Source organism: Gymnoscopelus microlampas, assembly GCF_963454915.1.
Source record: "Gymnoscopelus microlampas genome assembly, chromosome: 8".
Classification (NCBI taxonomy): Eukaryota; Metazoa; Chordata; class Actinopteri; order Myctophiformes; family Myctophidae; genus Gymnoscopelus; species Gymnoscopelus microlampas.
This window is the reverse complement of record NC_139945.1, coordinates 46,983,739-47,001,945: the sequence shown is the minus strand read 5'-3', so window position 1 is coordinate 47,001,945 and position 18,207 is coordinate 46,983,739. Positions and strand designations below refer to the sequence as shown.

At 40.6% G+C, this 18,207-nt stretch overlaps 1 protein-coding gene across 3 annotated transcripts in view; it reads right to left on the bottom strand.

Annotated features, from left to right (window-relative positions):
- The window catches only part of sgsm2 (small G protein signaling modulator 2), a 126,342-nt gene that overhangs the window by 97,393 nt on the left and 10,742 nt on the right, over positions 1–18,207 (bottom strand). For all 3 annotated transcript variants that reach the window (XR_014601379.1, XM_084065546.1, XM_084065547.1), the window contains exon 2: positions 16,990–17,065. Coding sequence is in view for 2 of the 3 variants with exons in the window: in XM_084065546.1 (XP_083921672.1) it covers positions 16,990–17,065 (76 nt within the window). In the remaining variant the exon portion in view is untranslated. The remainder of the gene's footprint in view (positions 1–16,989; positions 17,066–18,207) is intronic.

The window sequence follows — 18,207 nt, the reverse complement described above, 5'->3', positions numbered from 1 at the left end:
TTATATTAATTATTTTAAGCAAGCCATTTGATTCTGTGTCAAACAATATTTGAAAACCGTAAAAAAAGATAGTATATATAATTAAATATTAAAAAAATAATTTGACACGGAATCAAAGGTTTTATGGTCATGAATTCACCAGGAGCCTGGATGGCTTGGTTCCAGGCTTAAAATAATGAATATAAAAAATTTCGGAATCTCTAGAGGGAAAAATTAATGGGGTTTCAATCTGTGGATCCACAAATGCCCTATGCCCTATACTTGCTCACATTACTTGGGAATGTCAACAGTAATTTGTTAGTTCAGAGAAAACGCAGCGCATGCAAGTGTATGAATGTGTGAGAAAACAACCAAAGCAACAAAACCAAACAAGGTAGTGCGGTATGAGATGTACTCCCGTAGGATTTTATTGCTAAAATAGTTTTGTTTTTGAGTGGTGCAACCGTTCCTATAAGAGGGTTTAGGACCCATCCGTGGTGAAAGTTTTTCTTTCCGTCGAGAAAATTCGTCTTTCGCTGTGACGCCATGCTGTGGAAAACACGCCTATAGGCTTAAAAAAAAGAAATCACACCCAGTGTGACGTGCTGTGATTGGCTAGCGAGACGCATGATGAAATTAATAATAATGTAAAAAATGTAAGCACGTCACTTCGCAGGACGTGCTGCGATTGGCTACCGAGATGCATGATGCAATGAATAACTCATAAATAGCACCGCTCACTTCACACTGGGTGTGATTTTTTGCTGCCGTTTTGGCTTTTAAAGGGACCAAACTGTCATCAAATATTCAGACCCCTCCCTCGATTTCTGGGCAGGGGTCACTTCAATTTTGACCCTCTCAAAACTATTCTTGCATCTATTTCAGCAATTTGCTAACCATTTTTTTAATAATAGAAATTTAGTGTATGTTTACACTTATACTTAATCCCAGTAAGTATACTGGGATTATTGTGTCCGGCAGGCTGAAGGCCGGAGACTATGTTTTCGCTCCTGTCCATCCGTCCCTGTGTCAGTCCGTGTGTCAGTCTATGAGCAACAAATCCCTAGCTCCAATGGACCAATCAGTGTGAAACTTTGCACTCACACTCCCAGTAGGCCAAAGAATAACCTCTGTCACAGATTCTTCACAACTACCTCATCGTGGCGCTATAAAAGGCTGCTTCACATGTTGGCCTAGAACTCTTGAACCGTGGATTGTACAATCAACATTTCTTTTCATGGATTCCTTGGATCATAACGCTTCTCCCCATATAGGCCATTTGGGCCAGATTTTCCACCATTTCACGTTTTCTTCAAAACACAGTTTTTGATACTAGTCCTTGAAACTCACACAAATCGGTACACATTATCTATGGCGTATTCTAATCAAGATGTATCAGCATTTTCAGATTCCAATACAATTGGCTATGCCTGCTTTCCAAAGTTTGCGAGCCCTGAGTAGGCAACCCAACCTGGCGGAGACCTGTTTTCTAGTTTAATGTACTTTCAAAGCACCTGGAAGTGTCTTTTACCTATTTCAGTGCACCTCCTCGCCATTGGACCCTTTGTAGACACCATATCGCTATGTACAGTATCCCACTAATGGTCCAACTCACAAAGTGTCTAAGTGTTGAAGTGTTCTTTATTAGTATTCTGTTTATTAACAGCATTTTTACTTCATCAACACAGGTGTTGAAGTAATTTACATACATACAGTTTGCACAGTCTCCACCATGCAAGGCAGGTGATTGAGCATGTCCCTTGATGAAGGTATCATATACAGTACAACAACCAGCAGGAAAGAACTGTCCATAGAGAAATACTCCTGGCCTAACACACATGTCTTTTGATGCAGATAGGAGTTCCTTGATCGACATAGTGAGCTTCATCTCAGGATGGATTTAATATTTTACAGAATGTAGTCATTCTGTCGAGTCTTATTCTTTATTAAGACTTGACCTATATCAACTCGCTCCATATATTGATCAACGTCAACTCGACCCTCATCATAGCCAGCCATCATCGTTTTGATGCGTTTGCTGAATGTCAACTATTAGAACTTTGACAGAAAGATCTTCCTCCATCGCTGTAGGACACCTTGAGGATATTCCTGCATCACATCAACAACTTCAAGGGACTCGCGCCTTGGCATCTTCAACTAGATGCATCAGACTGTCTTTCTCTGTGGGGATGTACAGGGTTCCATCAACAGCACCATACATCATACGCTTGTGGCCCTTTTCTGCAAACTGTAGAATATTCTTTGCCCCACCTGACACAAGCACTGATGAAACCAGACTCTTCAATGGTGTTTTCTCTTTGAACGGATGTCTCCACCACGCAACTCAATCAAGTTACGTAGCTTCAGACCTCATTTGACCTCAAGGCAATCCCTCCAAGAGCTGATAATGTACCGTCCTTGCAGATCTGTAGCTTTTTGGAAGCTGTTGAGGTACTGATGTACCTGTAAGATGATGTGTGGTAATGATAAATAACCAAATTGTAATTGTAATGTATTACATATTGAAGGAGAAATCCGGACATGTTAAGTGTTCTCTTTGATGTGTCGCTAATCACTCACCAACATTGAAAGGGACGTCGAGTTATTTCAGAGATTCCCCTTTGTCCAGTCTGGCGAGCCCCTCCGTTGGCATAATGGGAGGCGCGTGGAAGGCTGAAATTCGCCTAATATAACCAATGCAAAGTTAGTTTTTTCTCTACTCCTGCTCATTGTTGAGTGTCATGATACTCAAACATGCAGTGAATGTCACGAGATGACGCAGGTTGCTTGTTTCTTCCATAGAACCTGGCGTCTATGGAAGAAACAAGCAACCTGCGTCATCTCGTTCTGCACGAATGGTCGCTCGTTTGCGACATTCACTGCATGTTTGAGTATCATGACACTCAACAATGAGCAGGAGTAGAGAAAAAACTAACTTTGCATTGGTTATATTAGGCGAAGTTCAGCCTTCCACGCGCCTCCCATTATGCCAACGGAGGGGCTCGCCAGTAGCCTGGTAAACCCTCCCTCCGGAAATCTCATTTCCATTTGATTTCAGGAGAGAGTCTGGCCTGAACCGCCTTTTTGCAATAATCGCTGTGGGCTGGAGTTGGGCGGGAGTAATACTGTTGACTGACAACCCCTTCAACCAATGATCGTTTTTCCCCTTCAGCCAATCAGCAGTTCATTTTGACGAGCTCCAGACTATGTGACGCAACGGGACTTTTGGGACGGCCATGCCGAAAATAGGTTGCCTTATTGGGATACATGCGTGTCACTCCCCGCCCCTGCCGGTTCTCTAAATTTATATTTTTAAATAGGCTCTGTCATGATTAATTGACCACATATATGAAGTTAAACAATTAAATTCTATCCAAACGATATCTTAATAGTAAATTCCGTGCCTCAAAAAAGAAGTTTGAGACCGTTTTAAAAACTAAAGTAAACAGTGAAGGCACTCGGACAACAACAATGGCTGCCGTTCGTCTTTTGTCGGCCCCAGTCAGGCTGCACTCGGCTTCATTCGGGCTCACTCGAACTCGCCACCTGATTGGCCAACTGTCGCTGTCAATCACAGAACGATGTGCGACGACGCTGATAGGCTCGTCGGTTCGGAGAACAGAGCGATTATTGCGGAAAGGCGGTTCAGCCCAGACTCTCTCCTGAAATCAAATGGAAATGAGATTTCCGGAGGGAGGGTTTACCAGGCTAGCTCGCCAGACTGGACGAAGGGGAATCTCTGAAATAACTCGACGTCCCTTTCAATGTTGGTGAGTGATTAGCGACACATCAAAGAGAACACTTAACATGTCCGGATTTCTCCTTTAAGGATGGCGGGAACGATGCAAGTCATTTATACTGCTATACGGCACAAATATTTTGCTAAGCTCTGCCAATCAGTTATGCCGACGGTCGGGTTAGCCAATCAGGGAATTATACTGTCTTAGCGGCACAAACGTTACGCTCCACCAATCCGTGAAGCCGACGGATTGGAAAAAATATATGTTAGCACAAAAATCCTACGGGAGCAGTTTTTTTGACACCTCGTACCGCACTAAGGTGGAGAAGGTATAGGCTTTCTTAGGATAGGATTTCTCTCAGAGAAGATGTTTGCAGGTGGCTGTGAATCTGATGGAGGCTTGGGGGTTAGTCTGCCAACATCAGCATGTGGTCTGGTGCTGCTAATTGGCTAATTAGGAAGCTCGGGGTCATGTGATGACCTGCCACTGAACAGATGCCACAGGCACATGTATGGACAGAAATAGAGGAGAAGGAAACAGATGATGACAGAGAGAGAGGGAGCTATGTAAGACAGAAATGCTCAGGGGGAATGAGACGAGGGGTTTCCATTTCTACCTCATTCAGTTTGGACTGAACTTTGATAGGAAGTGTTGTCTGAGGTGAAATAGTCCCTTTATATGCGTAGTAAAGAAATACACCGATATGAGTCATGAGTAACTGAATGACTACATTTACAAATCAATGTCATGCCCAGTCCAAGTAATTAAACATTTCATTCATCTAGTCTGTTTTATATGTCTGCAGAAGATTTTTTCCCCCCCTTAATTTTCCCCCCTTAAATCCACGACCGCATTTTGAAATGCTGCAGCAGCACAATTTGGAAGTCAGCCCCTCCTGTTAAACACACACACACAACACCAGAAATATTAGACTAATCGCTGAGAAATGCAATCTCAGCTGCCAGAGTATTCAGATGCCAACACATTGTGAATCATTGTCTCTATTGCGTGGCTCATTTAAGTCAATCAGGAAGCTGTAATTATTGCCTCCATTTGAAATCTAAACACAAAACATGGATGTGATGTAATAACAGGTCGTTTTGATAACCTTTTTAATAAACTAAACTTCCAACCCATTTTGGGGCTTGTGAATCAGTATTTTTGAGGAAGCACTTGTGTCCCTTTGCCTACCTGGAGTGGACATCCTTGCACAAAATTGGGGTCCTAATGTCAAGAGAAAAAGGAGTAGCAACATTGCAGTTGAAGAGCAGCAGATAGCCCACGTATCAGAGATAGGTGACAGCATCGGTGGGGAATTAGGCAGCTCTAATGAGTTAATGCAGGACTGTTCTGGAGGTCTGTCAGACAGCGCAGCTAAGTCGTGACTAGAAGTGGTCCTGCTCTGGGCATAATGCACTTAGCTTGGCTCACATCACACTGCCACGACAGCACAGTGCTTTCACACATACACACACAATTGAATAGATGCATGTCTCTTAGGGCGCATAGCCACATTTGCATTATCAGACAGATGAAGAGTTTAACGGGCTGTGTCCAGCAAAGGCTAAAATGTAATTTAGATAGCATGTTATGTAGACAGATGCCAGGTCATTTGCAGACCTGGCATCCTAGTGTGTGTATAGTTTCAATGTACAGATAAAAGATATTTAGGATATTCTACTGTTTAAACTGATGATAGGTTCTTGGTTTACCTATGATGATCTTAGATTATAATTTCTATGCATTAGATTAGATGTATTACCTTGTGTTTTCCTTGCTTACTGTAAATCGCTCTGGATTAAGAGCATCTACTAAATGCCTCATTTGTAATTATAAATTGTGTCAGAGCGTATCTTTCCATACTTTTGAGAACCATAGAACCAATATGTAGTATACTGTAGTAGAGTTTGACAAATCAATGTTGTGAGGACCATTTTCCTGTGTGTGTGAGTGTGAGTGTGAGTGTGAGTGTGTGTGTGAGTGTGTGTGTGTGTGTGTGTGTGTGTGTGTGTGTGTGTGTGTGTGTGTGTGTGTGTGTGTGTGTGTGTGTGTGTGTGTGTGTGTGTGTGTGTGTGTGTGTGTGATGCATTACAGCCTGTGAGGGTGGACTTTAGGATTGGACTGTTGCCTTAACCAGTCCGTCAAACCATCCTGAAAAAAAATCCCCATTTCGGAAGCGCCATTATCAGAGTGGTTAGGGCATGTAGTTCCACATACAGATGCTCTGATGCCTCACAGCGAGTCCTCGGTTTGATTCCCGGGACAGGCGAACCTTTGCTGCATGTCTGGTTCTCTCTCCCCGCTTCCTGTCTCTCTACACTATGCCTATCAATAAAGTGCAGAAAAACTGCCAATGTGCCCTGCCATGCAAAATCAACAACGTTACACAAGGTGCCCTTTAGAGTATGACTTTTTTTTTTTCATCTCATGCACAAGCAAAAATCACACCCTGTGTGAAGGAAGCGGTGCCTTTGGGGCGGGGCTTAACTCATTTCAGTTCGTCCCTATTGGTGGTCTGAGTCCACTTACCAAATTTGTACTTGGTAGCATGCTGCAAACTGGAATAATGGCTGTTTAAAGCCCAGCCAATGGGCAGACAGAGGGGGCGGGGCTTAATTAATTACAGTTTGTCCCTATTGGTGGTTTTAGTCCATGTACAAAATTTGTACTCCGTAGCATGCTGCGAACTTGAGTTATGGCTGTTTAAAGGCCAGCCAATGGGAAGACAGAGGGGGCGGGGCTTCAGCAATTCATGCTCGTCCCTATTGGTGGTCTAAGTCCACATACCAAATTTGGACTTGGTGGCATGCTGCAAACTGGAGTTATAGCTGTTTAAAATCCCGTGCTCATCCCGTGCTCATACGGGCGGACGGACATAACATACGCTGGGGGTCCCTGGACCCCTCGTTGATAACCAGTGGCACGAGTGGCCAATGAGAGGAGAGATGGCATAGGCAATCTCCAAGTCCGTGTGTGTGTGTGTGTGTGTGCGTGTGTTTGTATGTGTTGCTTCTTTGCCGTGCTCATCCCGGGCTCATACGGACACACAGACACACAGACACGGAGTCAAAGTCAAATGTAGAGCGGTTGGCACCGCTAAAAAGACACCCCTCCCTTCCGCTCACTGCTCTGTAATGAAACAATGCCATTAATCCGTCATTCATTAGTGAATATGGCAGAATTAACAGGCATCAAGAGCAATGCCAACGGGGAAGGGGCCTTCAGTGACTCCCCCCTGCCATGACATCAGCTCTGCTCATTAGTACCTGACCTCTCATCTTTCCCAGGAGCCCCCACTGCATCAGAAGACTGATTAGCCGACCGCCACAGTGACGTCATAGACGACTGGGCCTGCCGGGCCGGCAGGGACAACGTGAGCATACTGTAGATAACGTCCCTCTGCTTGGGGGACAACTCTCAATAACCATCTGTAAAGTGATACCCTACAGAGCCATCTGCCATAACCTTGTTGAATGTTACTCCAATCCACTCTAAAGTTGCCTGGATGTGACAAATGTTCATTTAAAATTGTTTTCCAGATGAGAGAGCATACCCACCGCCTCAATCAACAACTGAACATGATGACATATGTATATTATGGAAGGCACTCTGTGAGAAGCTACTGAACGGAAACGGACGTTTCAATGTGAATGCATCATTGAAGGCTCAGTGATAACAGCTTCCATGTATCATGGCTGAGTCGCTGCATTGAGCCTCCTCTTTCTCTATAGGCCACACTCACATGCGCACACGCACACACAGTAACCAGACACACTGAAATGAAGGAAAACAAGAAGTCTCTGTGTTGTTGCTGGATGGAAGGACAGGTGGATGGGAGGGCAGGTGGATGAAAGGGGCTGGTCTGCTACAGTACCACCAGCAGTGGTTGCTGAGGCACAACTCGCCAGCAAAGATCTCTTTTTTGGTGAACATAAAGAAATGGATCCAAAGCGACTAAAGTTCTGTGCAGCATTATTTACAGTGGAAGGCCTTTAACAAACAAAAAGCCCATACATTTTTCCCATAGAGATTTCCAAACATTTATATTCATTATTTTAAGCCTGGAACCAAGCCATCAGGCTCCTGGTGAATCAGGACCATAAAACCTTTAGTTTTTTAATTTTTTTGAAAAACGCAAAACAAAGGGTATTTATTAAATATAGTATCATTCAAATATCTATTTTCACAGAATCAAATGTTTTATGGATCAATATTGGAGATGAAAATTGTGCTGTACCACAATTGACCAATTTATTTCTATAATTCTTTTTCGTGGGGAAAAAGCTATTCGAAAAATGATCCTGCCTTAAACCTTTTCTCCACGGCTTTTCCCCCGCTTGTAATCTTTCTCTGTATGAGCACACCCGTATTCCCAAATGACAGCCCATTGAAAATTGATTTAAACTATGCAAATAGAAATCTACAATAGCTTTGGGTGGAGGTAGAGTACAATCCCTCCGTGGCTTCTATGATTACCACTATTAAGGGAGTGCTGACGAAGGAGATAGTGACTCTGCCATGAGGAAGATGATGGTGTGGAAGACAGCTCTCCAATAACACTGGATCAAGTTTTGAACATCTATAATTAAAACAGACTGACGGTTTAATCCTTGTGCTGTACTGTTCCTGGCCCACCATTAGGTGGAAGACATCTTGCCGGCTGGTCGGGACCAGCATAATGTAAAAAATATGTACGCAAACTAGAAATATGTGAACGAATTAGTTAAAGGACTACAAGTTAATTTAGGCTCACATTGGATTGAAAATATTTTTCAGAAAATCACATTCCGCAGACACATACCAACTATACTTATACGACTACATCAATAGATAGACATGGGCAAGTACTGTCTGTGGCATGGTCTTACTGGACCTCCAAAAAGGCGTTAAACACTTTAAATCATTGCATCCTGTTGAATAAGCTGAGAGCAATCGGTTTTGATAGCACATCTGCAAGCTAACTGGAGGGAAGAGAACAGGTGGTCAATGTGAACGGAACCCTGTCCTCGCCCCTCCCAGTGAACTGTGGAAAAGGCACCATGACATCAAGATTCCTGGGGCCTCTACTACCAGTAAGACTCCCTAATCGGGAGATAAGCGACCGTAGGTCACATGTATACAGAAGAGGGCTGTAACGGCGATTGGTTCCTAGTTGTGTGGGCAATGGATAGTTTTGTTTGGTGGTCTAAGAGTTACGGCATTTTATGTGAGCTGCAGTGGCAGGGGGTCCTCCACTGGGGGCGCCACCACTTTTGCATCCGTTCTGGAGCACCAGGAGTGGGTGGTCCCCGGGAATGCCCCGTGAGCAGCCCCGTTGGGATGGTCATTTGGTAGTTTGTCCACATGTGCTCATTTTTTACACTTGGGGGTCCCCGAGGCAGCTGGGGGTCCCTGGAGCTCCGGGGGTCCTTGGAGGGTGTAGTTTGGCAGGTAAGGAGTGTGTGTGCAAAATGTGGCATGGATCGGGGCAATGGGTGCGGAGATATGAGCAGGGCAAAAGTGTGACGTGTGTGACGGAGTGACGGAGTGACGGACGGACACCTGGAGCAGCTTTCTGTAGTAAGTGCGACCTACGGTCGCAAATACATATAGATTTTATGCAAGCAGTGTGTGCGTTGTGAACCCGCCTATAGATCTATCTACTATCTAATGCACTCTTTAAATAGCAGGGCGATGCTGAGCTGGGGGAATGTGTTGTAATTTAGATGAGGCCAGAGCTTGGTCTACGGTGCAATCCTTTTCCAACTTCTCTCTAAGATAGCATTATGCGCCTACACATTTTAAGGCCAATCACGGCGTGACACATTTTGAGCTTGTAGACATGCTATTTTTGCTTTGATGCAACAAAGTATAAATCAGGCATAAAAAAGTGTTTTCACCAAAATAATGAAATTAAATAATAATAATCAGTTTAGCCATTAGTATTGATAGAAATATTTTGATTAATCATAATTTGTCTAATGTCTTAAACCTGCTTTAAATGTCAAATTAATATAATGCTGTCATTTTGGCCTAAATTCTGTCATGTACTCTATTCTCCCTATTTCTCCTGTCTCTGTCTATGCAAGGTCAAATTAGTTACAGGCCTTTCTGTGGTTATCTATTGTTTTAAGAACACCATATCTCGGTGTTCTGCTCCAAATGCATAACCCTTCTCGCAGTGTCACGAAGTTACCTCTGACCAGACAGGTCAGAGCCGAGGCTAACGTGTTGTTCGAGACATGTCGACGCTGTTTGTTCAAAGATAAACTGTCACACCATCATCATCATCTTCATCATCTACCATCATCATCCTCATCTGACGATGACGTACTCATCACGATCCACCAATAGCAGGACTACTCCTCTGACGGCTGGACGCTTGATGTATCTTCAATGATGTCATATGTTTATGTTACTGGACACTGTTAAAGTCCAGTGCTTTCTCTGTTTAATGGCAGAGAGAGACGACGACCGATGATGCCTACCCTGTGATACTGTAACCTTCCCACTCTCTCTGTCTGAATACAAGATATTTAATTACATCCATGGCTGCCTGTGTCCTGAGTCTGGTTATTCTTTGTCGCCTTTTATGAAAATGTTCTAATACTTATATAAATATCGATATGATGTACTGCCATGTATCGATATCTATATATTTGGGTGATAAGGAAAAAACCTACTTTAACAATTGGTCCGATCGAAGCCGGATATGTTTAAAACAGGGTGGACGGGGGGAACTGAGCTATTGACCGGAACTGTACGGTCAGACTCTCTTCCCCTGGCAGACCATGTTTTAATACGTATCAAACGAACCAGCCCTGGGTGTAACGATTTATCACTTCTATTCAGATGAAGGTTATCTTTGAACAGTATCACATTTTTATTTTATTTTATTTTGTTTTGGACCTGGACGCGATCGCTGGACCTTTGGACTTGCCCCTTGACTCTCGACATGTCTCAAATTCCAGATGGTCCAGCCATCGGGGTCAGGATCCCTGAACCATCGATTTGATGAGTATATCTTTTTATTTTTATTTTTACCATGGTCCAGTGATTGGGATCTCCACGTAACTTCTCCATGTAAACCTTGATCTGATGAGTATACCTTTTTCTTTATTTTTATTTTATTGTCTTTACCGAACGATTTGTCTCATAAATTATAAGCCTGTTTTTAAATTACTGTTTAACACAGCTCCGCCAGGGAGTCAGTCAAGTAAAAATGTTTTATCACCTATATTCCTGGGAAGACATTCCTAATGTCTCATAAATTCTCTTATCTAGTGGTCATTTATTAAGGTCGTTTCAGCGATTTCTTACCTACATGTATAATTCACAAGTCAGTCCTTTTGTTATATACTGGTTACTGCTTGTTGTTACTACGTTCTGTTTCGGTGGATTTCGTATTGATTACTATATCTTATCTGTCTCTTTCTGAGCGTATATAGATGTTTTACCTTTGACCGGTTTTATTTTGACCACTGTAGATTAAAATCATCTAATCCATTTAATATAGAGTTTTAAAAATAAGCCTTAATAATAAATTTTATATTCCTTCGTTTGAACCTTCTGTTCTGTTCTAATTCATTGAACCAGTAAATATTTTGCCTTAAGCTCCATAAATTCAGATAATTGTAAATACTTTGAATGCTTTGAATGTTTATGAATGTGGGTGAGACTGCGAGAAGAGTAAAATTATCTCTTTCTCGGTTGCGCTCCATAATTCATTTCCTTGTAGCCTGCCGTTAGATAGATGACTTCATTTCCCATAAATCATTGCGGGCTTATACTTCCGGGGCGATTTCCGGTAGCTTATGTTTCCGGGGTCATCTAGCATCTAGCATACAGTAGCTTGTAGAACTCGCTACCTCGAAACGAATTCATGCTAAAAATACAACGCTAACCTTTATATCAGATTAATGCTTACAAGGAATCTTTTGGTGAACCTTTTTCTAAATACAGATATTTTTTATAGATCGTAGATCTGTGTTTTTTTTGTATATATATACATACGTACAGTATGTGTGCATGGGTCTACCTTGATGCCTGCAGGATGCGTACGTATGGATATAAATACCAGTAGTTCTTTGTATCTGTGGGTATATGTATATCGACAGGCATATGTATGTATGTGTGTATATATAGGTATAACTGCAAGATACCATTTGTGGTCAAATCGCTCATTTTCCTGACTTTTATGTCGGGTCAAAAGAGGGATTGTGATAATCATTAGACATTACGTTTCAAGAGTTAAATCTTTTTCTTTTAATTGTAATATTGTTTCATTTATGTTACACAAACAAGACTTTATGAACAGACTACTCCTTAATTTTGATTTAATTTTATTTTATTAATTTTGATTTAAACTAAAATGTTTTATAACCCCCTTTAAATTCATGAAAAACATTCTTGAATATATATATTTTGTATAATATGGTCTAGACGGTCACTTATATAACTCATCATTTATTTTCGTTCTTCAAAACTTTTTGAACGGGGAATCTTTTCAGGGCTTTGAGCGTGTCAAACTTTAACTATAGTCTGTTAGAGCGCCCGTATCCACTGCCATAAATAGATTCTAGACTAAACGTTCTTAAAATACAATATTTCACTATATATCTATCTCTCTCTCTCTCCATCTCTCCATCTCTCTCTCTCTCTCTCTTTTTCTCTTCCTTCCTCTCCGCGGTAAACATTTAGGCTGCTCGTAGTTGCTTTTGTGCTGTTAATGTGTTGACAAGTTGTTGACTGACATGCTCAGGGTAATTTTTTGTGAGGGCAGCCCTCTTGTGCTATGAAAAAGTGTAGGATAATGACGTAAGAAGGTTATATTAACCGCACACGATCTGTACTGGACATCCTCCATATTTTTTACACTGGTTTGACTAAGCAGCTGGATATTCTCATTTCTGAATATTTCCAGTTCTTTATTTATATATAGATACTTGTGCTAGGTTCCGCCCTGTATGAGTATGTATATATGTATATGGATTTATGGTGTACCTCTGATCATATCATCTAGAATAACCCCCGATCCAAACTTTGGGTGTTCGATAAGAACGTTTTAGGTACATGTATAAATCATTATGCTGGTCTCACACCAGGGGAGGGTGATCAAGTGTAGATAAGTGTGCGACCCCTCGTCATTCGCGTAAATTAATTTTGTGTTAATGTTTGTCACGAGAACTAATATATCTATTTTACTCTGTAGGATTATGAATATTGGTCGACTTGCATTCACAAATTATTGATTTTCGGGGATATGTTTTTCATAAATTATTGTACGTGTGGTAGACCATTAATCGATAAAAATGGTTGATTTAAGCAATCACAAGAGCTCATTCGTCTGCTAGACAGACTAAGTCGACTAATAAACTCAACCCAGGAATGCTGATTATTTTCTGTGGTTCCATTGCTGCAAGAAGCAGTACTTATATCTTAAACTCAGACCTCTGTAACCATATTTTGACCATTCTAGTTCCATCCCTCGCCACATGTATGGACATGTCTATATAGACATATTCCTTAAATAATAAGTTCTAATTTTTTTGGATTTTCTTTAATGGTCTCTCTTACACTCCATTTGACTCAATTACCCAGAATTCATTCAACAGGAAGTATCAGCTTCCCTGTCACGTCACTTTACCACGTCACTTCTACAGATTCCATTACATTCAATACTTATCAGGGTCACTCCTACACATTCCATTGAATTCAATACTTATCAGTGAATATTAGATTAAATACATTACAATATTATAATATTCTTTATACTATTCTTTGGAAACATTTTAATGATGAATAAGAAGAATTATTTTAAAGTTTTAAAGATATTTGATCATTTTTGACTAAAACTTGTAGATCTGCTATTTTATTTTTTTCCAAAGTCTGTGTTTTCTTTTCAATTTATTTTGATGTACTTTATCTAACTCTAACTCTTCGCAACGAATATGTGTATTTTAATTTTGTCATTATATTTTAATTTTAAACATTTTAATCATAATTCTTTCATATATTCTGTATCCATACGATGTAACGCCATGTATGGTTATAGGTATCTGAGGGTATTGGAAGGTTTAAAATTATTATATATATGTATATAGATATATGAATATATGTATTTCTTTATTTGTTTTCTTTTGTACTGTCATTTTTTTTGTTTGTCTATTTTCAGAACAAAACACAGTATGCCTCACGTTCCAGGCCCATTCGTATTACGCTGTAAATAGTTTGACCTCGGAGGTAAGTGGGGTACAACCCCACAACTGATTTACATATTGATACGAATCCTGGAATGCATTTGTTTGTTTTTAGTTTAGATGAAGGATAAAAGAATAAATCAGTGAAGAGTCATTCATTTTCACAGTTGTCCTAAGCTCGGTGGAAATGAATGTACCCTTCAGAATAGAACCTCAAATAAATATTTCCATATTTTCTTTTACATTTTTCATGTTCCCATTGTGTTTAAATCTGATTTGTTTCTTTTACATGTCACCTCCATTACCCATTTTGTTTTTTTTCCATGTCACCTCCATTGAATGTGACAAGGGGAGAGATTTGTAGATGAATAATTGATTTGATTTGCTGAATATACTTAGATTGAAAACATTTGAAAATTACACAAACAGTTTGTATTTACTCAGGTTGTACTTACTTAATCCATTAACATGATTCCTCCTACCAAAATAAACCCCATATACATGCAAACAGGAAGTATTACATTCGGGAAGTATTTCCTGGGTTTTGGGGCCATTCCACTGAGTTTTTCCCTAAATAAAGTAAAGTTATTTGTTAGTGGGGATGTGAATGGTTAATCAACTGTTGCTAAAGGCCGCAGGTGGAAGGCTAGACACAGCCCTACTACCAAAAAGTAAAAATACAGGTCAGAAGTGTACCGTTACATTTTAAATACTTAAAAACTTGTTAAAGTATCTGGACCAGCTCAACACGAGGAGGGGTAATTCTCTTATCTGAATTGTCCAGAATCGTCTTTGATCAGTTACGTAGGTGTCTTGTCAAAGTCCAATTTCAAAAACTTGTCAGGCTGGTCAATTTTCCCTCACTCTATCAACCAAAACGGGCTATGGGTCAATAACAGGTGCTAAAAAAATTGATTACATCCAAACATATTTTGAAAAGATTTGTTTTGGAACGGTACATTAGCTGAGATTTTTGAATTATAATAAAATTATTTGTTAGTGGAGATGTGAATTGTTAATCAGCTGTTGCTGAACGCTGCAGGTGGAGAGCTAGACACGACTCCACTAAGCAAAAGGTAATACCCGGGAAAAACTTTGTCGTATGGGTCTCGAAATCTCATGAAATATAACCCTGTTTTACTTCCTAATTGAATGAATAACCATTATATACAGTCCTTTCAAAGTAATATCTGTTAACTTATACAACCCCTTACATTTTTTTTAATAATATATATATATATATTAAATACATAACTAACCATTTATTTTTTCAAAGGCATTAAGCCACTCTGTCACAATGTAAGGTTTATTAATCTACAATTCGATTTAAATTCTACAGTCCTTAAAATATATTTGTACTTCCAATCCATTTGCCCTTTAGGTCATTTGAAATCTCTGTGTCCTTACTTAGTCACTGTAAGCCTGTCTGTGTCTGGTTTGGTTTGAATAATGTCACAAGGTACAATCAGCCCTTTGACCCTATCCAAATCATGATCAAGAGGTAGGCTTGATAGAAATATTTTGATTAATCATAATTTGTCTAATGTCTTAAACCTGCTTTAAATGTCAAATTAATATAATGCTGTCATTTTGGCCTAAATTCTGTCATGTACTCTATTCTCCCTATTTCTCCTGTCTCTGTCTATGCAAGGTCAAATTAGTTACAGGCCTTTCTGTGGTTATCTATTGTTTTAAGAACACCATATCTCGGTGTTCTGCTCCAAATGCATAACCCTTCTCGCAGTGTCACGAAGTTACCTCTGACCAGACAGGTCAGAGCCGAGGCTAACGTGTTGTTCGAGACATGTCGACGCTGTTTGTTCAAAGATAAACTGTCACACCATCATCATCATCTTCATCATCTACCATCATCATCCTCATCTGACGATGACGTACTCATCACGATCCACCAATAGCAGGACTACTCCTCTGACGGCTGGACGCTTGATGTATCTTCAATGATGTCATATGTTTATGTTACTGGACACTGTTAAAGTCCAGTGCTTTCTCTGTTTAACGGCGCAGAGAGAGACGACGACCGATGATGCCTACCCTGTGATACTGTAACCTTCCCACTCTCTCTGTCTGAATACAAGATATTTAATTACATCCATGGCTGCCTGTGTCCTGAGTCTGGTTATTCTTTGTCGCCTTTTATGAAAATGTTCTAATACTTATATAAATATCGATATGATGTACTGCCATGTATCGATATCTATATATTTGGGTGATAAGGAAAAAACCTACTTTAACAAGTATTAAACAGTTACAAATTTCATAACGGTTACTGGTTAAACGGTGAACCAATAACATCCCTAATAAGGCAGCAATTAGGCAGTTTAAGCTTTGTACTGTAATGTGGCGGCTGCCTTCAGTGTAACTTCAGGAGTTGCACTGAAATTAAATAATCGTAATGTCCTGATCTTATATCTGGCAAAGCAGCATCTGTCTCGTTCTCTCCAATATGCTCTCTGGTATGGTGGAAATGCCAAAGCATATATAGTACCTACTACAAATACTACATAAAACTAGTAGTAAAACCGTTTCTGCCTTGTTGCCACCCTTCTGAATCATTTAAACTGACCATAGACTCTAGTATACTGTCACAGTAGTCACAGGGTCACCCGACTGATCTGAGACAAGTTTCTGTGGCTTACAGCTGTACTATGGAACTCAGAGGAATAAAGGTATGACTCATCCACATATAACACCCCCCACCATCACCACACTGCCCCCCTAGTACTGGAAGCATTCCAAAGTAAAACCCTGCTCCACAGAGGACCGCACACACACACAGCCTTGCAGAAACTAGATTTTTCACAGAGAGCCTCTAAAATTAGCTTCCATTAACTCCGTTGCCATTATTAACTTTCCATTGATGCAGCAGCACAGCACAGTCAGAGGCACCATGACGTCAAGTGGTTCAGCACTAAGTCACCTGCTGAGCAGCTGTGTGTGTGTGAGTGTGTGTGTGTGAGTGTGTGCGTGCGTGCGTGCGTGCGTGCGTGCGTGCGTGCGTGCGTGTGTGTGTGTGTGTGTGTGTGTGTGTGTGAGTGAGAGAGAGACTTATTGCTCAGGAGGTGTGTACTTACTGCACAGGGCTGTGATGTGACTGCTGTCCTCGTGGACAAACTTCTTAGTCACAGCTTCCTCCATAATCTGCTTCACCTGCACACAAAGGACCATAAGATCACTCCATGAAGCCATTGACATTGTTTTGTGTGTTGTGTGATTGCCTCCCTGAGAAGGAAAGGCAGGGTGCTCAGAGGCAGGGTGCTCAGATGTGTTATCTCTGTCAGCTTGTACAGCTGCATCACCAGTCACAAGGCAGACAGTTCAGAATAATCACCAGGAACACTAAATTGATAATTTTCCTATTGGTATTGTATTTTTGTTGTTAAATCCAGTGCCATTGACGTATAATACGTCCGATTTTTTTATTGCCCAGAGCACTATTGACGTATAATATAATACGTCTGTTTTGTTTTTGTTTTGTGTTTTGGGGGGGGAAATGTTCAGAACCCAAGATATCGTGATCCGAAGATTTGCTGCTCCATTCACTTCATGGTTAACTTATTACTTAAAAAGGCTGTATCTCGGCTCCTGTGTACTTTTTTTTTTACTATGTATTTTTGGTCCAGACATGCTATTTTCAAAGGCAGACAACAAATCGCGATGACCTCGTAGGGAAGCAGCAGTGGCCTTCTCTTGGGCTGTAGCAGCAGTGGTGATTTTAGTTGTTGATGAAGCATATGACGTTTTTAGAAATTCTATTCTAAGTCGTCTAGATTTGCTTCCAGGTGGGTATTCTGCATTACATTTAACTGCATGCCTGGTGTCAAAATGTCGCCTGATATTCTCAACCTTGCAGGCTGACAAGGTAGTTACACATATTAAACACAACGGTTTGGCTTTGGCGTGCGACGGTAAGATAAACAAGTAATCGTCAGTCTATTTTGGGTTGAATTGACGGTTTTCGTCATCAATCTTTCGCCGTTTTTCTCCGCTCATTTTGTGTTGTTTTGGAGGTAAACACCAGGCCTGGGACAAGTTGACAGACACACATCCCGTGAATGTCTGGAATGTTCCGGTAGTCACGTGCAAGTTAAATTCCAATGAAAGATGGCTTTTCAAGAACTAATGAAGTAAATAATTTGTACTGTTTTAAATTTGATAACATAAAAACGAACATATATTTACATAAATAATAATTATGAAAATAAAAAAATAAAAAAATAAAAAATTGAAAGAAAAAAAAACATGTTTTTTTTGGAATATGGCCAGGGGCCACAAGGAAGCTCCTCGCGGGC